At 36.2% G+C, this 24,941-nt stretch overlaps 1 protein-coding gene across 2 annotated transcripts in view; it reads right to left on the bottom strand.

Moving 5' to 3' along the window:
- Positions 1–24,941, bottom strand: part of LOC121438786 (WD repeat-containing protein 7) — a 280,932-nt gene that overhangs the window by 156,294 nt on the left and 99,697 nt on the right. For both annotated transcript variants that reach the window (XM_041639215.1, XM_041639214.1), the window contains one exon: positions 3,127–3,240. In XM_041639215.1, the coding sequence (XP_041495149.1) occupies positions 3,127–3,240 (114 nt within the window). The remainder of the gene's footprint in view (positions 1–3,126; positions 3,241–24,941) is intronic.

Genomic DNA, 24,941 nt, shown 5'->3' on the forward strand with positions numbered 1-24,941 from the left:
TTCCTTCCAGTTTTTCCAGCTGTTCTCTTCCAATTAAGTACTCTTCATTTCAAATACACTTAATTAGTTCCATTGATCAAAGCCCACACTTAGGAGGCTTTCTCCTGGCTGCCTCACGTCTGCAAGGAAACCACCAACAAAAGGAGCTGGATTCAGCTAAAATGTCTTAAGACAGCACTCATCCCTCAGACATTCTCTGCCAAAATTATCATTTCAGAAACAATCATCCTTCCTTTAGCAAAAACAGGAAACTATATTTTGTATTTCAACTGGTAAATGGTCAAATTGCTTCTAAGAAAAGTATCAGATAACAACAAAAATAAAAATTAAATAGCTATCCACATTAACATAAATCCAACTCATTTTGTCGTGATATAATTTCTAGTTATTTTATGAAGAGATCTTATCAACAATTGACTTAAAATAAACAAAACAAATGAATTGCATATTTTCCCCACAGGTACTGGCGAAGCTGGCAGCCTTTCTTCCACTCTGCAGTACTGGGACTCAACAATACTGCCCATCCCAAAATAAGACCGTGCTCAAAATGGGTTTTTCTTGATGCAGCTACCGTATTTTCCATAACGCAATTTATATAGGATTCTAGTCAATAAAAAGAAATATGGTTTTCTTCTAAACTGTCACAAAAATCTATATCACAGCTTAATCAAGCCGCACAGTCTAAAGGCAACCTGAACAATCAGGAGACGGCAGCGTGCTCACTGCTCTGACAACATGTTAACGGAGGCTTTTTTTTGGTTATTTAAAGACTTTGGATATTGAACAATCTTGCTGCTAGTACCCATGGCATGAAGCGAATAAATCAACTGACAGAAGCCATTCGTCACACACATTTAGCCAAATTAAACAGATTAAAATACATGGTAGGCAGAATGAATTAATTCTCCAAATGAGACTTACATTAAAACGGCATTAAACTTGAAAGGACACAATTGTGAGCTATAACACAATCTCATGTGTTTGTAATTGCATACTCTAAATTTTCAATTAATTTCTTAATGTTTACTTGAGTGCTCTCAATGATCTTTATTCTGAATGTTCACCGATCTGTTTTACTACTGCAATGGCAGACCCTCCTTTACAAGAAATTAAACAACTACTTTTTATAGAGGTCTTTACCTGTCTAGGGAATTAAGATAAAACACATCCATAGCACTGTTTAAAAAAAAATAAAAACAGGAGCTAAAATGTATCTTCTTAAGAAACGTCTACAAAGGAAAGATATGTTTTAGTAGTTATTGAAACAAATTGTACTAGCTGTTAAATGGCAAAAGACTTCAGAAAATGTGGAGGTCCCTAAGCAGACATATTTAAATTAGATGCTATCCTCACCAGAAAACTTACATGTTAAAAAACAAACAAACAAACAAACAAAAGGCTGGTCATCCATTCCAAGTGTATAAGATACCCAAGATTATATACACATAGGTAACATTATACAGACTGAGAAGGTGATAGCTGTATATTTAGGAATATATATGTGTACATGCATGCTTGTATATATGTTACAACAGAGAAAAAGAGGCCATGAATTTGAAAGAGAGAAAGTGGGAGAATCGAAGGAAGGAAGACAAAAAGGGAAAATGTTACAATTATAACTTCAAAAAGTAAAAATTATTATATTAAAAAATGTAACAATGAAACCACATCATCTCCTACTTAGGAAAAATGTATTCAAAGTCACTGCCTACTACGAGTACAGTTCTTAGACATAAGTTTTGCAATTATCTAAAGAAATCATTGAGCTCTTTCACCTTCTTCCCAGTGGGAAGAAGTCAAAGAAAGGCGTTCAGATGGTAACAGTAATAGACTTGCTACACTGCTAAGAAAGAAAACTCTATTTTTAATTTTTAGTTAAAATTTTTACTCTTTTCTTTGAAGAGAAAAGGGTTTACTTCAGCTCACATCTTGCAGTCCATCATCCAGGGAAGTTGGAATAAGAACTCAAGGCAGGAACCTGGAGGCAGAAGCTGGCGTAGAAGCCATGAAGAAATGCTGGATGGATGCTGCTTTCTGGCTTGCTCATCATGGTTTTCTCATCATGAATTCTTTTTTTAAAACTGTTTTTAATGGATCTAATTTTTTTTCCTAGTCACCTTCCTTTTTCTCTTCTCTCCAAAATTTTATTCTTAAAGCTTTGTGGACTAAAGGGTGTATATACTGTGTGATTCACTGGATCATACTATAGCTTCCATGCCAAGACTTTGTTTTATTTTGGTGGGGGAAGTCACAAGGGCAGAGGAAGGAGGCGAGTGGATGGAGAGGAGGATGATCAGGATTCATGACGTGAGACACACAAAGAATTAATAAAGAGCTAACATAAAAATTGAGTTCTTATTTTCTGGTGATAGTTCTTTTAAAGTTGTTGGTAAATATTCACATTTCATAGAAATTAGAAATTTTGGTCACATTTTTAACTACTTTTAGCCGTCTGGTCCTAAACAACAATAACAAAATCTTTAATCTCAATAAAACTATTCAGTATTTTATCCTCAGTACATTCAAAGAAATTGAGCACAATGAATGTAGAGATTCAGCCATTAAAATTAATCAAAATGATACAATGGCAGGCTAAATACGTCATATTTGAGCTTTGCAAAACTTGCTGCGTGTCTGGTTCCATGACAGGTAATACAAGTAAGAGATTCGATGCCCACTCCCAGCTAATAGCTTTAAAAGCAGCACTCAGTTCACTTCCTCGACTGCAGTATAAAGAACGTGTGCACTTTTTCTTATGCAGTCTATACTATATATATATATATATATATATATATATATATATATATTGCCACTACAACTTAATTATCCTTGAATTCAATCTTGTAATTGCAGAGGCTTTCACAGCCTAATGGGCATGTATGTGCCTCTACATGTTCCAAGGCTTTAATAATGATTCTAGCTTCACAATTAAAAGGTTTTCCACAAAATCAAGTCACAGCTCACAGGCTCACTGTCACAGTGACATGTGTCATCCTGGACCAAATCGACAGTTCCACTTCGAGTCTCCAGCTATCCCTCAAAAGATGCAGCCCCAGTCCATGACTTAGCCAACAGTATGAAATACTAACCAAAGCTCCAACAAAGCACATGGTAAACCGTGCTTACCAGTAGTGATGTCATCATCCACAAGGTCATGCTCCTCTTCCTGGACTTTGGCTTCCGGTCCTGAGGTATCTGGAGCTGCTGCCATAGTCTGCATGGCTTCTGTAGTGACTCCAGCTAAAACAGGCAAGAGCGACAAGATTTCACTTTACAGAATGACAGAAAGAGAGCGAAACTTGTAAAGCTGCTGTTTACTCCAAAGATAGTCTGACAAAGTAGAGCACAGAGATAAATGACTAAAGCACTCATCTTTGTTTTATTATTTGTATGGAAGGATGTACGTGGGTATATCCTGTATTTAAGTTTCAACCAACAACTGAGAAAATCAGCCCCCAAATGGTGATGTAAATTATATTTTTTGATTAATTTGCAAGATATTCATCAGTATGGCTATAGGATAGGATTATTTCAGTTCCCTCTCCTCAGTTGCCCAAGGTACCATCTGGGGACATCTCCCTGGACACCTGCGAGCCCCTTTAGAGTCAAGTCTCTTGCCAACCCTAAGATGGCTCCCTTAATTAGGATATATATTTCTCTGATCCCGTATCCACCCATCCTTTATCCCAACCATCCCTTCCCCCAAGCTCCCCCCAAGCTCCCTTCATCCTCCCCTTCTCACGTTTCTCATCCCATTTCCCCTTAGCCCCATGCTACCTCACCCCCAAGTTCCCAGTTTTTGCCCGGCAATCTTGTCTACTTCCCATATCCAGGCGGATTACTATATGTTTTTCTTTGTGTTCACCTTCTTATTTAGCTTCTCTAGGATCACAAATTATATGCTCAATGTCCTTTATTTATGGCTAGAAACCAATTATGAGTGAGTACATCCCATGTTCATCTTTTTGGGTCTGGGATACCTCACTCAGGATAGTGTTTTCTATTTCCATCCATTTGCATGCAAAATTCACGATGTCATTGTTTTTAACCGCTGAGTAGTACTCTAATATGTATATATTCCACACTTTCTTTATCCATTCTTCCATTGAAGGGCATCTAGGTTCACCAAGACTTTGGCTATACTTATGCTAACTTATCTTATGCTATTGTATCACCATATCACTTATGTCATCTTATCGTCAAGACTTTTGCTATATTTATATTATAAACAGAATTGTACAGCACTCAGGTGGAAAAAAAGTACTATGGGAGTGTATTCATAACGTGGAGCTGGCAGGAAGGTGAGCACAATTGAAGGAGCTGTGCTATGAGAATTGTACTGCCTCCAAAGAAAAACATATCCCTCTGTGAAAGAATTAGCAGTGAGGAACATAATTATCATACCAAAAAAAGTTTGCATTCTGATAATTCAAACAATTGTCATTTTCCTGCATAGCTATCTTTACATTTCTGATAAAATATTCTGGTGTCAATTTGCATCTACCATATTATTTCTAAGTTGGCAATGAGTAACAACAGGCTTCATAGTGCTTTTACATTATTATCACCAGTCCATCATAGCTACTATAGAAGTAGAAATTCAAAACACGCCTTTTAAAGAAGTAATTTAATATTTGTTTAAACAGAAGCCATCCAAATGTTTTACAAACTAAATGCTATATATACCGAAGGGTTTCTTTTCTTCTGAGGTATACTGAGCTACACAATTGTTGGGAGCAGTGAGACCCCAGATCCTGAATTTCTTGTAATCCCCTGATCTGAGTGCCTACAGCTGCTCTGAGCACGAGACCTTCAGGAGTTCCTGATGGCAGGAGAGTGGTTTCTGGTGGGTTTGGCTGGGGCGTGGCTATCTCTATATAATCTGCCCCTGAACACAATAAAGGGGGCATTCTTGGGGAATTCAAGGATGACCCGTGTCGCTGTCTCTGTCTGTGTTTGTGTATTTTAACCTCCAGCCCGCTTGCCCGAAGCTCGCGAACTGGATGCCAGCGCACAGAGTGCAGACACGGGGGCGCGGTGCGCGGCACACAATTCCCCAAGCTTACCAAAAACACCAAGAGAGAAAAAAGCCTTAATCCGTTCCCCACCATCAGTGATGTCAATGTGGAATTATCAGTAAGTGATCACAAGACCTAAAGACTGAATTCGGAAAACAGAACACCCCATAAGAGTAGCATCATTTGCTTTAGAGGGTGGGAGGCTGGAGAGGCACAAAGGAGGTAAAGTACTAGGGGACAGAAAAAGGGAATAATAATCTCCAAATGTTCCCCAATGAAAAGAAAATGATGATATTACCACTCTACTGCAATATATTTATTATTGGGTTCAAAAGATCAATTTTAACATGAAGGAAGGATTTATTAGAAAAGTACTAATTATTTAATCAACACAATCTACTTGGGAAATAATCACAAAGAGAAGTGGATAGAAAGAAAAAGATAAATACATTCCTAAAGGACATATTGTTCAAATAATTTTTAAAAATCAAAGCTCACTTTTCATATAGTCAAATTAAAATATAACCTTTGAAATCTCATTCTTTGCTAACACACAGTAATTCTAAAAATGATCAGAGAAAATGGAATAAAAATATTAAAGCACAATGTGGACAGTAATGATGATTAGTATTTTCCTTTCCTATGAAATAAAGGGATTTGATGAAAGTGAATGTTGAGGCTTATAGGAAAGCCATTTATATTCATCCTATTTAAGCAGAGAGACAAACTGCTCAACCTAACACTACTGCTAACTTCCAAAGCCAGAGCTGAAATGCAGGTTTTCTTATCTGAAACCCCAAGTCATTACATCACAAGCTCTCAACCAGAGAGAGAAAGAAAGGGAGGGGGGCTGTAAATTAGACGCTAGGCACCCCACATGACAAGAGAATATGTAGTAGTTGCCATTATCAATCTAGTCAAATTTATTATCACTTAATATAATTTCTAGATCTATTCATTTCTTTAAAAATTACATATTTTATTTTCTTACCAGTTTAATAAAATTTCACTGTGTATATGTCTTCTGGGGTACCAAGAACCTGGTGTTGGCATGTACTGGGTGAGGACCTCATGCTAAATGGTATACAAAATCGTCATAGCAAGAGTGTGGAAAGAAAGATCACACGATTGTACAAGAAGACAGAGCAAGCATGGAGTCCCATAAGAACTACCCCAATCACTTTCAGAGAATATCACCAATAAGTGACCAAATCTCACTGAGCTCTACCTTTGAGATGCTCCACCACCTCTCAGTATTGCCACACTGAAGATAAAGTTCTTACGTATGAATCATCAGGAGGAAAGTACAACCCAACTCAAATACATATCTTTTACCAAATCAACTCCAAATGAATTATGGGCTTAAATATAAAATGTAAAACAATTAGAATTTTTAAATTAAAAAATTATTGAATTCTAATGTTAGACTTGACATTAAAACATAATCCATGCAAAGAAATATTGATTAGGTGGTCCTCATCAGGATTAAAATAACTTTTACTCTGCAAAAACCCTATTAAGAGGAAAAAAAGGCAAGGCACAGTCCAGAGAAATTTTTTTAAATCACATATCCAACAAGAGACCAGTATCTAGAGTGTATGAGAAACTTCCAAATCTCACCAGTGAGTCATTTAGTGGAATACTATGCAGCAATCCAAGAAGATGGAGCTCTTATCAGAGCTGATATTATTATATTATCCTGATATAAAGATATCAGGATAGATGCTGCAACATAAACACTAGAAACTTAAATAAAAGAAATTACCTCATCTTATGACACCAAACAGTCAAGGCAGTGAAATCTAATGAGACAGAAGCAGAGCAGCACATTGGCCTACAGATGAGAGGGGGCGGGGAACCAGGAAAGATGCTGGTGAGTATTGGGCTCACTTTCGAACATTTTTTTCCAAAGATGACTGTACTGATGGCTGCACAACTGTATGAATGAGCTAAAAGCTCTCTGAATTGTTTCTGCTTGGGGACACTGTAGGAAATAAATTGTATCTCACTAAATCTACCTATACATACTGGGCTTTCTAACATTCTGTACCAAACAAAGCACCCATGCCACTGTGTGTACACTGTGGGTAGTCCCTGATCCCCACAAGTAGATGAAGAAAAAAAGAACAGGAAAGTATTTATGGAGGAGGAAATAAAATTCCCATGAGAATTTTCTTCTGTAAGAAAGACATAACTTTCTCTTGTTTTGTTGTTTTGAGGGAAACACAAGGCCTTGCACAATCTATGCTGGCCAGGAATTTGCAACACAGCTGAGGATGACCTTGAACTTTTGTTCCTCTTGCCATTACCTCCCGCATGCTAGGACTGCTGACCTAGATGAGCACCCTAACAACTAAATGACATCATCAACCCAAAATTGCATGCATTAAAAAAATATTTAAGCTGTGTTCCTGATTTTGCTTTAAGATAAAATTCGATCTTCCATGCTATTTAGTTACCAATAAGTAAAAAAGGAAGAGACCATCTTTTCCAAAAAGCTCTATGTCATAATTCCCATAATACTATGTAATGAGGGCAACCAATTCCCTAAAACTCTTTAAATGTTCTGGAAGAAAGTGAAGGCTAAAAGTGCTAAAGATAGAAAACCAAATCATAACATTCTCAAGTCCTTCAAAAAAGCTAATTTTAGCAGTCTATTTTCAGGAAGTAACTTTAAAATTTCAAGCCATATAAAGATCTAATAGCATTTTAAAATAATGCTCAGCACTTTATTCTCTACCTATGAAAGAAGGCATCACAGCATTGTTATAAACCCTACGCCATAATGTGGCTATTTCTCATCTCCACAGTGTTTAGGTGTATGCTATGTACTGTCTTAAAGCAGACAGACATCACAGTATCAGTAGCTGATAGGACTGAGAGTACAACAAAGGATTTGATAAAGCAACCTTTAAAAACAAACCTACTTGATATCCTGCTTGTGGTAGTATGTACAAAGACAAACACATTGTCCAAAACTTTGAGCCAAAATGATACATTTTACTGTATTAAATTATATGTATATTTAACTACATAAAAAATATACAATGAATAATACTATATCACAGTCAAAACAGAAATGAAGATTGTGACAAAATATTTTCTGTGTGTGTGTATGTGTATGTATGTTTGTAGTATGTATATGTGTGCAAAGGTATACAGGTGTGCTTGTCAACACATGTATGTGTGAAGGCCTCGGTTCACAAGAAGTTTCTTCCTTTCTCTCTTTCCTCATCCCCCCCAGCATCTTATATATTGACAAATGATTATTCTGATAGCTTGGAACTCCCTGATTGGCTGGGATGGGCTAGCAGGCCTGAGATGCACATGTTCTGTCTCCACCAATACTGGTTACACATTTGCTTTGCTCTACCTTGCTTTTACATGGTGACTATGTCCTTAGGTTCTTATGCTTTTTATATATTTAAATCTTGTGAGACATAAGTGACTGTATGAATGTGTGTATACCACACATGTTTCTGGAGCCCATGAAGATCAGACAAAGTTGATCAAAAGAAACCTGAAATTAGAATTCCATGTACTTTTGAGCTTCCTGGTGTGGGTGCTGGGAACTGAACCCCGGTCTTCTATAAGAACAGCATATATACTTCACTACTAAACTCTGTCTCCAGCCTCCGGTGCCTAAGGCTGTGCAATAAGTGCCTCACCTGCTCAACCATCTCCCTGACCTCTGTACTATTAGTTTCAAAGGAATACAGACAAGAGGAAATTAGTGTTACTGATATAAAATGTGTGAGTCTTTCAAAGCAAAAATTACCTCCTTGTGATTATCAAAGAAAGATGAAATATTGTGGAAAATTATAAAAAGATTCTTTAAAGATCTGTACATATAAACTTCTTGTTCATAAGCAAGGGTTTAAACTATTGACTATGTGATAATATGGTTTCCGCTTATATAAGTCATGTTAGTGAGCTGACTTGTCAAATTATATTAAAATAAACTAAAGTGTGCTATTTTGATAAATATACTCCAAGTACTGGGAAAAAGTTCAGCAAACTTGGATTGACTAGAAAACCATGAAAATAACTTCAATCCAACAGCACAAATTATATTAACTAATTACTAGGAAATAATATTGATGATGTTTCAAGGAAAATAAAATATTACAAATATATAAAAATAGCAAGAAATCTAATAAAAATAGGTACAGTAAATGTAGGAAAGAAGAAGTATACAAATCCAGCTGTTACAAAATGAACAGTTTACCATTATGGATTTCCTATATAGCATCTATCCTGAGACTCAGGAAGGAAATGGGAAATAGGGAATGAAGCAGAAAACTGGTGAGTGGAAATTTGGCTATGAGAATATGGGGTGGGGAATGTTGTACTGAGCAGATGGGAGGGACGGACTTTTATGAGAAGGAAGTAGGAAGACCTTTATGAGACCTTATCCACTTCTGTAAAACAAGGTCATTTATTATTGTCAAAGACCTGAAATAATTCATCTTTCCAGTCATACATACATACATAATATGCATGCATACATACATACATATAAAAGTTACTTGATAATGTCTTGAAATATATAGAGAAATATGGTCTTCAAAATCAATAGACTAAAACTATTCTAAAAATTCCACCAATAGGAGCTGGAGATGGTTCAGCAGTTAGAGCATGAGCTGTACTTCCAGACGACCCAGGTTCGGCGCCCAGCACCCACACAGGCTGCCTAACCCTCTGTAAGACCAGTTCCAGAGGATCTGATGCCCTCTTCTGACCTCTGACAGCACCAGGCACAAACGTGCTGCAAAGTCCTACAAGCAAACAAAACACCTAGACACATAAAATACGTTTTTAATTTCAACAATAAAATATATACATTAGCTAAAAAGTATAAGCTTCATGTCTTCCATATTATCTTTATAAACATTTTCATAGCCAGTTTACAATATCTACGCAATGACAAACAAAATGAACTCAGAAGAATTCTATAGCGTCAGGTGACTAAGATGACAAGCAAAAATAAAACAATAATTTAGTAAGGGTTTTTAATGCAGCACATTGAGAAATATTGGGACATAAAATCAGTTCAGCTCACTGTCACTATTATTTTACTGACAATTAGATGAAAGGGATAATAGTGTTAGAGTGAAGAACAAAAACATACAAAATGTTAGTAAAATTATATTTCTCATTCTCATAAAATATAGATTTCCAGTGAGATTGAAAATACATCCAAAACAATAGCAGGTAGTTTTATTTCATCAGTTTCTCACAACTATGGCTTTCTAGTGATCTAATTAAAGTACACTGGAGGCAATGATTTGATATGAGCATTTACTTTGAATGAAGTAAATTCACAATAAGGGCGTGTGTGAATGTCTCCAGTTGCATTTCAGGCAAAAGGCAGGAATTTATTGGAAGCAGATCTGTGCAGTGACTGACCAACACTGCCCCACACTCCCCACAATCTCATGACAGACAGACGGCCTGCTTCACATTAATTCACTTCACACCACATGTATCGATCCGCAGCCGTTCCCTCGTCTCTCTGCACACACCGCCTGTCTGGCTGCCTACATTCACATCAGCACATACACACAAAGGCCACAGAAGATAACCTTTTGCTTTCCATTAAAGACACAGTATCTACTTTTCCTTTTCTAAGCATCAAAACTACAAATTATAACACTATAGATGTTGTCTTATAAAAAGATTTCACATAAAAAATTTGAAGGTAGGTATGCCTTATTCTGAATAAAGATCATTTCAATTTTTCAGAAACAAGTTAAGCTTATTAAAGGCATAATGCAATTAGAGAAATAAAAACATAGTTAAAAGAGTTTCTTTAAAATTAAATCAGAATAAGATAATTATTTTGTAAAAAGAGAATTGGTGTTTAATTACTGAAATGCATTTTCTACCTACTATTTTGAACTATTTATGAAACTACTCTCATAAAAATGTAATTATAAACCATTCTAAAAGAAGCAAAACAAGCTGGAAAACACATAAGTCATAGCAACCACAAGTAAATAGTGTGCTCGCTCCAAGGAGTATTACTGTGAGAACATAAAGCTTTATTCTTCTTTTCCAAACACAACTGAATGTGTTCTATGATAATTTATAAAAAAGATACCAAAACTTTAAATTCACTGTAGGCACCTGTTCAAAGATTTGATTGATTTGCAAGCTACAAGTGAACTAAACGCATTTTTTTGTTTGTTTGTTTCAGAAGACACAAATGAAAGAAAGACTGATACGGTTTGACCTTCCAGGAGATATGAAACAAAGGCAAACGTATCCTGGCACACACTAACACTGAAATCAGACTGATTTGAAACCTCAGCTACAAACAGAATTATGCATCTTGCAACTGCTTACAAATTTGTCACTGAAACCCTTCAAAGATCCATATTCTTTCTGTATCTCTGCTTCCCCATCCATCTCTCTGCCTTTCTGCCTCTTCCTTCCTCTCTATACTAGCAATGGCTGGGAAGGCAGGTAACCAAGCAGCACAAACAGTACACTGCACTGCATACACATATGAAGCATATACTGACAGTAACGTGTTTTAAGTCAAGGGAAGTGAAACTGATGGTGGCAGTGAAAGATAATGGCTTTAGCAATAAAGACACTCAATCTTGGCCTACATCTAAAGGATGGGCTACATCTAAATGAATCAGAGGACATAGCATTGCTCATACAATAAGGCAGGTGATTGTGCAAAGTGCTCTCATTTCCATAAATACTGCGAGCACTCTTGCTACTGTTGAACAAGCCTTATCCAGGCAAGCTATGAGGTGAAATGAGATTCTCAGCTTCAGGTAATGTGTGCTGGGGCTTGAGCAAGTAGCTACAAAAATGGGGATGTGATGTGGGATTCCCCTCTATATGCTATGGATATGTTTTATTACCATTGATTAATAAAGAAGCTGTTCCAGCCTATAGCAGGGCAGAATATAGCCAGGCTGGAAGAGCTATAGAGAGAAAGTAAGTGGAGTCAGAGACATGACATGTAGCCTCCAAAGGGAAAAGATGACCACTGTATCTTCACCAGTAAGCCACAGCCTTATGTTGACACACAAATTAACAGAAATGGTTTAATTTAAGATGTAAAAGTTAGTTAACAAGAAGCCTGAGCTAATAGGCCAAATAGTGTTATAATTAACATGGTTTTTGTGCCATTATTCAGGTCTGAGCAGTTGGGAAATGTAGCAGTCTCCACTTACAGGGATGTGCAGAATACCTTCACCTGTGTTGAGATTAATACGAAGAAACATTTGTGAATGGATGTGATGATGAGCCAATAATTTTGAAATCATACTTTTTCCTAGCCAGAGATCCTCATTGTTACCTCATTAAGTGGTTGTGTAAGTGCATGAAGAGGCATATGCATAGTTTACAGAAGTTTTCATTTGAAGCGCAAATACTTTTTTAAAAGTTAGAAAAATCACTTTTCTATATTGTTTTCTGAAAAGAGGCAATATAAAAGGCGAGAAAATTAATCCATTCATTTAATTCAATTTATAGGGGGGATACTGGTTTACTAAGCAAAGGGAACAAAATTAAAAAGAGAAATACAGGAACTCTTTACAAGAGAACCTGATAGCAACAGTACTAATGAAGATTTAAAAATGTGTAGAAACGTGTGATTTATGTCTTGAACACTGAGTGAATAAAATTCACATGAGTGTGACATATGTAAATGTATCAGAGAAGGACACTGAGTGAAGAAAATTCACATTTGAGAAGGAAGGGTATATAAAACCTTTCATGGAATGACCTTGAGTGAAGAAGACAGAGCAGCACAATAAAGACAACGGGGCAGCAGGAAGGTAATAATGGCGACAGGTGGAGAATGAAGCTAACAAGACACCAGATGTTGGAGCCCAAAAGAGAGTGAGAAATACGTTACTAACAGAAGATGGGAGGCAATGTGATGGCTAATCTTGGTTGTCAACTTAACTACCTCTGGAATTGCCTATAAGGTAAGCAGATGGGCACACCTGTGAGGGATTTTTTTCAATTGGATTAACTGAAGTTGAAAGAAGCAACCCTAAACCTGGATCACTGGTGGTCAGAAGACCCACATTAAATCTGGTCCACACCGTCAAGTGTCAGCACACAAAAAGGGCATAGAAAGAAGACTTTGCTTTTTCCTTTCTAGCACTCACCTTCTTTGGCAAGTACATCTATCTGCTGCTGAGGAATTCCTTCACTGATATTAGGACCTACTTCTTCAGATTTGCAACATGTACTGAAGACTGACCGAGACATCTAGCCTCGTGGACTGAACAACTCTCAGATACGAAGCCTTTCTGCTGGGACACAGACATTGTTCAACTAGCCAGACCACAGCATGTAAACCACTGTAATAAATCCCATTTTAATATACATATAGATTCACTGTATTAGTTCTGTTCCTCTTGAGAATTCTAACACAGTTAGAAAAGGAATAAACTTGTTTTCGCTGTTGTTTGCAGAATCTTACTATGTAGCCTTGGCTGGCCTGAAACTCACTATGTATTCCAAGAAGTCTTGAATTTATAGATAACCATTTCACTCTGCCTCCCAGTGCTGAGATTAAAGGCCTGTGCCATCATGATAAGTATGATAAGTATAAGGCACCCACCTGACTCCAGTGGAGTAAAAAGAGTAGGAGCATTAATACACATAATTGAAAAGGTGCTAAAGTTGGTAACTGTGCACTGACAGTAGACTCTTAAGAGCGTAATACCTGAGATCAAATAGTAGGCCTCTCCGTTCTCTTTCTGGTTATCAGCAGAGTTCCTGAATTCAGTTTGGGTTTATGGCCAGAAGCTACTTTGGGAAAACAACCTAAAAGTCTCTGAGAAACAACCAATAAAACCAATGGTTTCTAGCAACCCAGAAAGACTGCTTTGTATCTTTGTGTCTAACCACTTAGAAACAAGATAAAGAACAGTAAGATGTTATACTACAGCCAAATATGAATGAAGGTACTGAGTTTATCACAGCGCTGAGGTTGGGATAATAGAAGGTTCATACGTAGTAGAAAGTGTGAAAAGGTGGGGAAGGTTCTCTATCAAACTTTGATAGCCGATACTAAAATCTACTAATGGGTTGCACTCTAAAGATCTAAGGATGACTGAGTAAATTTTATTAAATAAATTGCTTAAAATGACGAATTAACCAGAATGCTAGGAAAATTAGGATAAGGTGTACACTCTTACAAATCTCTTTACATAAGATCACAGAAAAAAATGGAAACATAGAAGACACTGAACTAAGGACTCCAGAAATAGGCCAAAAGACTAGATAATACAAAAATACAGACCAAAATAAAACAACTGTACGCAAATACTGCACCCTAGTGTTAGCTGGTTTTCACAAAGTATACATTAAAAATTCTAAATTACATAAAGTCAACTAAGGTTGAGAAAAACAAGCAAATCTACCATAGATAATGAGAGACAGATTAGCCCTATTCAGAAAAAAGAAACTATGAATAAGCAAAAGGAGAGGGCTAGAAAGAATCCTTGTGTGAATAAAAAAAGAAAACATTCACATGAAGTCAGGTTTATGTTAAGTAGGATAGCAAGGAGAGAGGAGAAAGAGGAAAGGGGAACAGAGGACATATGGCAGGCAGACATAAAGAATGAGAATGTCAAGTTATGAAAAAAATGAGAATGAGCTATTAATGTTTCTCAATTCTGTCCACTGAGGAATCTATATAATCTGTGAACCCAGGAGCAGCAAGCACAGCACATCCAGACTGCTGTCTCCAGTAGCCCTACTAAAAGCTCTACTCTTGTGGAATATTAGTTGAAGATGTGTTACATTTATTTATGCTTGTTACTTTCCCTGTCTAAAACACCTGACTGGTCTAATAAAGAGCTGAATGGCCAATAACTAGGCAGGGGAAAGATAGGGAGGGGTTTCCAGGAAGAGAGAATAAATAGAAGAAGAGAGAAGAGGAAGAAGAGGAAAATGTAGGAACCAGTCACCCAGTAACACAGTCAGCGTGGAGTAAGAAGGAAAGAAAGACATATAGAACAAAGGTAAAAGCCCAGAGGCAAAACATAGACGGAATAATTTAAGAAAGTCTGGGTAAAACAAGCCAAGCTAAGGTTATGCACTCATAAGTAAGAGTAAGTATCTGTGTACTTATTTGGGAGCTGGGTAGTGGGCCCCAAAGAGCTAAGAGTAAAATCAACCAACCACAATTAATAAAAACTCAGAGACAGATATTAGGGTTCAACCTGAAGACCAGAAAAGCAAAACAGCCAGACTCTGGCTCTTAACTCTACCTCGGTCTGAAATGGTGATCTTGCCTCTAGGAATCTCAGAATGAGACTGTGAGAGTTGTCTCATCCTGTCTTAAATATCTCTCTAGTGCTGAAATTAAAGGCATGCACCAGTACTGCCCTGTTTCTATGGCAAACTACTGTGGCTACTGGGATTAAAGGTGTGTGTCACCACAGCCTGATCAGTGCAGCTGTTTTACTCTCTGAGCTTCAGGAAAGCTTAATTTATTAAAATACAGATAAAATATCACTATAAACTACACTGTACTGGGTCCCTTACAGACATGCTAACCCTAGGAGGAAGGTAGGAAGAACATAAAATGTATGCAGAGCATGTGCCACGAAACAGTAGAATGCTACTTTAATAAATGAGGCCAGGCCAATGGACACCAGTGCCAAATGAATTGAGATACTCTGGGCAAATGACAGAATGATAAAACAACAGAGCAACAAGGTCAGTATTTGCCAACAGTAATGACTTGATGCCAGGTCATCTGGGGACAAAAAATACAATACCAAAACATATAATTTTTGTAAACAATGAATATAAGCTAATCAAGCAATATAAAAATTAAAATTGTGTCTTAGTCCCAAGAAGATATTATCAATGGAATACTTATGTGTATTTATTTGTATGAAGACTGAGTAGCTTCAGATCACAATGACATAGATTATGTCATAAAACATAAATGCATCCTCTTAGATGTATATAAAGAAACTAGTAAAGTGGTAAGCCTCCGAGGAAGCGAACTAAAGACGTTTGTGAAATAAGAGTTAACTCAGTCTGGAAGGATAACAGAGTGGATTCAAACGACTGCAGACATCAAACTCCTGCTCTGGAGCGAGCACAGGGCAGCTATAGGAGCATGCTATTATTCTCCTACACTACACTAATTAAATCTCACAATTCATTTTAAAAGCTATTCATATCTAACGCATGATTTAGAGGAGAATGAAAAGTTAAATTAACTAAGGCAGCACTCATCGCTGCCTCTGGAGGAGCTCTTTAAGAATTAACTTGCAAAACAAAGTTACAAAAAGAATAATGACTGAGCAGACAAGCACGCTCATTACCAGGATACTTCAATAGAAAATGAAGATATAAAATTAATTTTTGATTTCTATTCTGCAAAGAAAAACAAAATATCTTTAAATTAGACAGCCACATATTTTTGTAATTTGTCTTAATTGTGTGTGTGTCTGTGCGCACGCACATGCATGAGTGTCAGTTATGTGGGCGTGCATGCCACAACACACTGTGCAGATCACAGACAACTCTGTGAAAATGCTTAATTTCTTCCTTAATTACATGTGTTTCTGTGCTTACACTTGGGTCTTCATGTATGACCAACAAGAGATTTACCTGCTGGGCCTTTTTGGGGCTGGCCATCACTCGTCCTCTTTAGCTATATATGCTTATGAGCTCATAAGCAAAATAAAAGAATATCATAAACTAAATAATGTTTTAAACATAGGTACAGAAGTACTCAAAACTATTATAGAAAGAACTGGTACATAAGAACAAATTCATAAGGCTCAAATGAAAGCATACTGAGTTAATTTTTAACAAAAATTAAAAATGAAAAAATACTATTTCATTTCTCATTTATCACAGATATGATTCTGAGAGTTTAAAAAAGTGTTCAGCTATAAAGATGCCAGAAGACAAAGCCTCACATAGTCCACTGTTGACAGTGCAAAGCAATCAAGCCAAAAGTTTCACTTATGGGAATACACTTAATATAGACTATCAAAAAATGAAAACATGAATGGGTTTATTTACTGCCATCTTATACATAATACCAAAGAATAATCAAAACCAGAATGCCATTCAACCAAAATGTCAATTTAAAAGGCCAAACATAACAAAAATATGTATCAAATACCAAATATATATAATGATGTTAAGTTAAAAGAGGTGTAGAAGACTGAATAGTTCACTTCAAAAAATATGCTTGGAAAACTAGATAGTATCTACAAGCAAGAGTTTAAGTTGAATTCTGAATTTATATCGCATATAAATTCAAATGACTCAAATATCGAAATACTAAGACCTAATACTATAAAGATTCTAGAAGAAAACAAGAGGAAAGCTTGATAGCATGAAATATGACAATGATTTCTTGGATATGATATTGAAAGAACATGCAATAGGTAACCTGTTTGTGTGATGCCTTTCTGTATTCTGTGAATATGTTTAATTACCATTGGTTAATAAAGAAGCTTATTTGGCCAATAGCCAGGCAAAATAGAGTCATATGGGAAATCCAAGCAAAGATACAGGGAAAAAGAAGGCAGAGTCAGAGAGAGGCCAGCAGCCACTGGAGAAGCAAGATGTGAGATAACGTCATGGCCATGTGGCAATATAGAGATTAATAGAAATAGATTAATTTAAGATGTGAAAGCTAGTTAGTAATAAGCCTGAGCCATCGGCCAAATAGTCTGTAGTTAATATTAGGTCTCAGAGTGGATATTCAGGAACTGGCAAGCGGAGAGAAGCCTCCAGTTACAAACCACCTGTGCACTGACAGTCATGACTGAGAAAGGAATATATGAAAAGAGATAGACTATTTTTAATAATCTGATATAATTCTTAGATGAGTATTATGTGTGATATGTGATCCCAGCAAAGGCAAAAGTATTACTGCAACTTCAAGGTCATCCAAGTATATAGAGAGAGTTCCAAGACAGCTAGAGCTACATGTGTAAAACAAAAATTGTTAAAATGCAACAGCAATAAACCAACAAAATTTAAAGTGAGTAATGAACACAAAAAATACTTTCAAAGAAGATATATAAGTGGCCAACAAACACATGAAAAGATGTTCAACATGACTAGTAATTAGGAAAATAGAAATCAAAGCCTCAATAGCACTTTATGCCTCTTAAGACAAGTGATATTTAAAGGGAGGTGGTCTAAAATGAAGAAATTAGTTTTCTGATCATTACTGGTAGGGATGTAAAATAGCATGGCTGTTACAGAAAATATAATGGTTTCTTTAAAAAAAATAAAAAACAGAATTAACCTTTAGTCCTGAAATTCTTTTCAATATACTTCCAAAATGATTAAAAGCAGGATTGTAGAGATAGTGAATACCTAGTTCATAGAAAAAATACATACGGTAGCAAGTACACACTTCTACTTGATGGAATCAAAGTAAATATTAATGAATGAATGAATGAATGCAATGATTGTGTGCACATAATTATATACATACTCATCCAAAAGCCTGAACCATTCTACAACACAGGGGGATTTTGGATGATATTTCACTAAAGTAAAATAAGTCATTCATAAAAAGACAATGGCATTTTAATTGCTTTCCTTGAGGAGTCTCTGTTCAGATCCAAGTCCATCTTTCTAATTGAGCCAATTTCCCCCTTGTTTGTTGAATCCTTTGTCACATGTATAGCTGGCCTAGCGTCCCTCCCACTATGTGGGCTTCCTTTTGGTTCAGCTGTTCCCTTTGCTGTACAGATGGTTCTTAGCTTTTCACGTCACACTTGTCAAATTTGTCCTCAGTTGCTGGGCAGATGTGGTCCTCTTTTGAAAGGTCTTTTCTACACCTATGTTTTCTTCTAGAAGTTCTGCATTTCAGGTATCACATCAATGTCTTTGATCCATTTGGACTTAATTTTCCAATATGATGAAACATAGGGTTCTAATTTCATTCACCATTAGCTGAAGACACTGTCTTTTCTCTGATGCATGGTTTTGATGTCTTTGTCAAATACCAGATAGCTATAGCTACCTGCACTTATGTTTGGAACTTCTATTTTTTTTCTATTGGCCGACATGGCAGTTTTTGTGCCGGCGCTACGGTTTTTTATTACTATATAGCTCAATAGTCAATCTGGAATAACAATGCCTCCATTATTGCATGACTATCTGGGATAACAGATTCACTTGTGGTTCCTAATGAATTTTAGGATAGTTATTTTCTACATCTGTAAGGAGTAAGATGAGGATTTAGACTAGGATTGCACTGAATCTACAAAAAGCTTTAGATAAAATGGTTATTTCCACAATATTAATTTCACCAATCCATGAACATGGGAAATGTATTTTCTAATGGCTTTCTCAATCTCTTTTTGTCAGAGAAAGTTTTTACTGGTTAAGTTTGTGACTGAAACGAATACATTTCATTTTCTTTGAGGCTGTTGTGAATAGGAGTATGTTCACAATCTCATGCTCACAATGTTTGTGTTAGTGTATAGAAAAGCTACTGATTTGTGTAAGTGGATTAGGTAGCTTGATTCTGTTTGCTGAAACTGTTGGTCATTTCTAGAAGTTTTCTGGTAAAATATTTGTAATCTGTTCTATATAATATATGTATTCTGCAAACAGTAATAATTTCATTTGACTTTCCTCTTTTTTGCTTTAATTTCCTACTCTTGTCTTATGGTACTGGTTAGTGTTTCAGTCACTATTCTGAAAAGGAGTGGAGATAGTAGGAGTCCTGTTTTTAATAGAAATGCTTGGAGATCTCCATTCGGCAAGATATTGGTTACGGATTTATCATCTATAACCTTGGTTATGTTGAGGTGTGTTACCTCCAATCCTATTCTCTCTGGGAATTTTATCATGAAGGAATGTTGGATTTTTTTATTTCTGCTTCTATCAAGATACTCGTGTGGTTTTTGTCTTTAATTCATATATACAATTTATTGCATTTACTGACTTACTACATGAACCATCACTTTATCTTTAGGTTAAGTCTACTTAATGCTGATGAAAGATCCTTTTGATATATGCCTGTAACAAATATGCAACTATTATATTAAGGATTTCTGCATCTATGTTCACCAGGGATATTGACCTGTAGTTTTCTTTTTTGATGTTAGTGTCTTTACCTGACTTTAGTATTAGACTAATAATGACTTTGTAGAAAAGGATTCCTTTTTTGTGAAAATAGAAATTTTATTTTTCTATTACATTTAATTTTCTATCTTAAATAGATCTGTGGGTCTTCTTTAAAAGTCTGGTAGAGTTCTACTGTGAATCCATTTTGCCCTGGGCTGTCTTCTGGATATTTTTTGTTTTATTTTAGTTGCTTATTACTTATTTGTTTGATCTCTTGATATTTTATTTTATTTGGAAGGCTGCTTATTACTGTTTCATTTCTTGCTATTATTGTTTTGTTTTATTTTAGTTGAAAAACTGCTTATTACTGTTTGATCTCTACAGTTCCTGTGGGACTGTTAAGGCTGTCATTCTTTCCTTGGTTTAAATTCCATGGTTTGGATGAATCTAAAAATTTGTCCTTTTTTGTTTTGTTTTGTTTTTGTTTATCAAGACAGGGCTTCTCTGTATAACAGCCCTGGCAGGAACGTACCTTGTAGAGTAGATAAGGCTGGCCTCAAACTCAGATATCCACCTGCCTCTGCCTCCAGAGTGATGGGATTAAAGGCATGTGTCGCCACTGCCTGGCAATAACTGCTTTATAATATTCTGAATTTCTTTGACGTTTGTAATGTTTACCTGTTCATTCTGATTCTGCCAATTTGAGTCATCTTTTTTGCTTTTGGTTAGTTAAACCAAGGGTCTTGTTTATCTTCTGCAAGAATCAGCTCTTAGAATATTGATTCTTAATTATTTTGTTTCCATTTCACTAATCTGTAGCCTGATTTTTACTTCTTGCCATCTACTAGATTTAGGTTTGGTTTATTCTTTCTTTTCCAGATTCCTGAGTTGTTAAGTAAGTCATTTATTTGTTTTCTTCCTGACTTTTTAAAGCATGATTTTAGAGCTATAAATTTCCCTTAGGACCTCCTTTAATGTCTTCCACAGGCTTGGCTGCATTGTGTTTCCATTTTCATCTCATCCCAAGAATTCTTTGATTTTTCCTACCATTTCATTGTTCTGTTATGATGTTGTCTTAAATCCATGAGTTTATGTAATTACTAGAAACAAATTTTCTATTGATTTCAAGTGTATTGCATTGTAATTAGATGGGCTTCACGGACCTATTTCAATTTTTCTGAATTTGTTAAGATTTCTTTTCTTTCCCAGAGAAGCTTTCATAGCCATCTAAGAAGAATGTATATTCTTTGGTGTTTGAGTAGAATAGTGAATAGATATTTTTAGGTCCATTTGATATATAATGTCCTTTAATTCTGATGTTTCTTTTTTTAGTGTTAGTCCAGACAAAATAGAAATGGCCAAGAAATATCTCAGAAAGTTTTCATGATATTGAGCAATTAGAGAAATATAAATAAGACAAATCTAATATTTCCTATTACCCCAGTGAGAAAATGGCCAAGATCAAGAGAACAAATGACAATAAATGCTGACGTTGTTTGGCTGTCAAGAGGACCTGAGTTTGATTCCTAGAACCCACATGATTGCCTGCAATTGTCTGAAACTCCAGCTACAGGGAATTCAATACCCTTTTCTGGACTCTTTTTTTTTTTTTTTTTTTGGTTTTTCGAGACAGGGTTTCTCTGTGGTTTTTGGAGCCTGTCCTGGAACTAGTTCTGTAGACCAGGCTGGCCTCGAACTCACAGAGATCCGCCTGCCTCTGCCTCCCGAGTGCTGGGATTAAAGGCGTGCGCCACCACCGCCCGGCCCTTTTCTGGACTCTTCAGGCACCTGACTTCATGTACATAACTACACACACACACACACACACACACACACACACACAGAAACAAATGAAGTTTAAAGTAAATAAAAAAGAGAATTCTTCAACAATAAACTTAATCCAAAACAAAGTCTATTAAATTTACTTTAAATACTTAATAGGCAAAATAATAAACAAAGTTCAAGCAATGTGCTTCTTAGAAAGGCATACAAATCAACTTAATATAGGGGGGAAAAAAGAGAAAAAAACTTCTCTATACTTAACAAATCTTGGAGAAAGTTATACAAATGAACTGACTTAACCATCACCCAAACAACTAAGTCAAAGGAATAAAAAAGTGACTGTTATAGGAGTTTGTCAAACTTGATTATGGCTATTAAAAGATGACTATAGTAGAATTATAAAATCATAGTATTATATATTAGAAAAAAGCTTCAAAGCCACGAATGGATAAACCATATCTGAAAGGTTGGCACACCTTAAATTAAAATAATGAAACATATATCAAACTATGTAGGACAGTCAAAAATGTTTTGTGTGTCCAGGAAACAGCTTTTCAGACTGCATGTCGAGCCCATGATGACAAGCCAAGCCAGTGGGTATAGACTACCATGCAGCTCTGTGAAGGGAGCTCTATTTGCTGGGTAAGAAGTAAGAACGTGGCCGGGAAGCTAAGGAGAAACCCTGTCTCGAAAGAAAAAAAAAAAGAAGTAAGAACGTATTGCCCAAAAGATAGTACACAACCATAGCAGTCACAAAGGAACCAAAGTTAATCTGCACGACAACGAACTTCAGTAAGCAGGTGTCTACAAATAACAAGGTTTGTGCTGTCTCTACACCAGCACTCGCTTCTACACTGTTAGCATAAGCAAATACACTGCTGTGGCATGTGTGTGATGCAGAGAACCAACGCTTAGAACAAGATGGTATTAGTGAATAGAGCAAAACTGACTCTTAAAACAAGATGGTATTAGTGAATAGAGCAAACAGTTTCAGAAGGCGCTGCAGAGGCTAAAAGATTGGGTATTTGCTCTTCCTTCTCCTTCTAGAATGTCACAGGAATTGAGCTTAATTTTAAACACCCTAGACTGATCTTGTATTGAGAAATTATAAATGATTCTGCTTATCTGCTTATCTGTGTTTGGCCACCAACCCAATATAATTTCTACTTAAAGAGCTATATCTATTTAAAAGAATATCCCATCTATTTTTGAGGCATTATTTAATATTCTTGAGATTTTCCTTTTATATATTCAATAGTCTTGGGAGCTACAGTAGTAAAATGGCCATTATTCGACTCAGTAATCTGGTCCTGCAAATTCAAACCCAACCTAAGAAAAGTCCTGTGAAAATGCCATTTTAATTCCAAGATATCATTATCTGCTTGGAAATTATAACGAAAAAGCAGACAAGTGACAGAGGATGAAATCAGGATGCCACTATCATCTTCCAAACTTCATCCTCCTGTCTCACCTTTCCTCTGAGAACCACCATGCTAGAGCATCCCTATTGCATATGAGTTCCATACTCTCATGAGAATGCTTGGGACATCTCAGACTCACAGGAGTCCTATTTTAAAAACAGGAGACACCTGGTCACCTATGGGTGACCTTAAGTAGTTTATGAAAGTGGCCCTAAGAATATGAAAAGCCATGATAGCTTAAGACTATGAATGCTACATCATCTAGTTACCCCCCCAGTTTACATCATCCAGTCCCCCTCTAGTTTACATCATCCAGTCACCCTCCAGTTTACGTCATCCAGTCCCCCTCTAGTTTACGTCATCCAGCCACTCTCTAGTTTACGTCATCCAGTCACCCTCTAGTTTGTGTCTCTGATCACCACAGATTTTGTTTGAAAACAAAACCTTACTTAAGGGGAGACAATTTTTTAATTAAAGAAAAACTATTTTGGCTAGATAGAGTGACACGTGCCTTTAATCACACCACCGTGGAGAGCGGAGGGCAAAGGCAGGTGGATCTTGATGTGTTTGAGGTCAGACTGTTCTACATAGCAAATTTGAGGTTAGCAGGGGCTATTTAGTGCGAGTCTGTTTCAAAAAAAGAAAAAGGTTTTAAAATCTTAGTAATCTATTCTAGACACATCCTACCAATGAGTAAGAAAGGCCTTCTTCATGTCTGAGATATTACAATAATTAAAAATAAGCTAATTTATATCTTTGCATCTACAAGCTATGCATAGTTATCTAATTACACTTAATTACTAAACAGATATCGATTTTAAGGGAATCCTTTATGAATTGTTTATTTTTTGTTGTTTTTAAGTATATGAGCATGTGTGAGTATGTGAGAGAGAAAGAAGAAGATTTGCACAAATAAGTGAAGTGCCATGAAAAGGCAAGGGCATGGGAATTCCCTGGAGCTGGAGTTAGAGATGTGACCTGATGTGGGTGATGGAAACCAAACTCCAGTCTCTTTATTAGCAACTAGAAGACTGGGTACTTTTAAATGGTTAAGTCATCTCCCCAGCCCCAAAGATGGAGTTTAATCATGTTTTAAATTATTAGAAATGTTTGGGAATGAAGAACCATCCACCTTCTTCCACATCTGTTCTTCAAGCTGGATGATCTTTAGTCTAAGAACATTTTAAATGTAAGTCTCACCATCTTTTGCAGTAAACTATAAAGTCCCTCCACAGCATTATAAAAGGGAAGCATGCCTACAGACTTGACATCGACTGTGGGACAAGTTTTTAAAACAAACAATAGCAGGAGGTGATTGTGATTGTTTTCATCTCTTAATCAAGCAAACAAAATCTTTGAGGGGTAAGTTTTATAGAAGAAACAGAAAACATGTACAAGAAAATTACAAAAATCCTAAGTACTGTTACAGATGACTGGATTGGCATTTAACAGGCTGAAAGAAACCAGATCAATCTCAATCTCGCTGGGGTCAATTCGGGTGTTCAAACAAAGAGAAATTTTTTTCATTACATTTGTGTGCTAGAAGTGCTAAAAATATTAACAGTGTCTGCAAATGTCATGTACAATGAAGCTTTAATACATATTCATATCAAAACATGTTTAATAAATAAAGGCACCAAGTCAATAGAGCAACATCTCTAGA

Source organism: Microtus oregoni, unplaced genomic scaffold (genome assembly GCF_018167655.1).
Source record: "Microtus oregoni isolate MIOR12 unplaced genomic scaffold, Mior012 000057F_ref0000458, whole genome shotgun sequence".
NCBI classification, from domain to species: Eukaryota; Metazoa; Chordata; class Mammalia; order Rodentia; family Cricetidae; genus Microtus; species Microtus oregoni.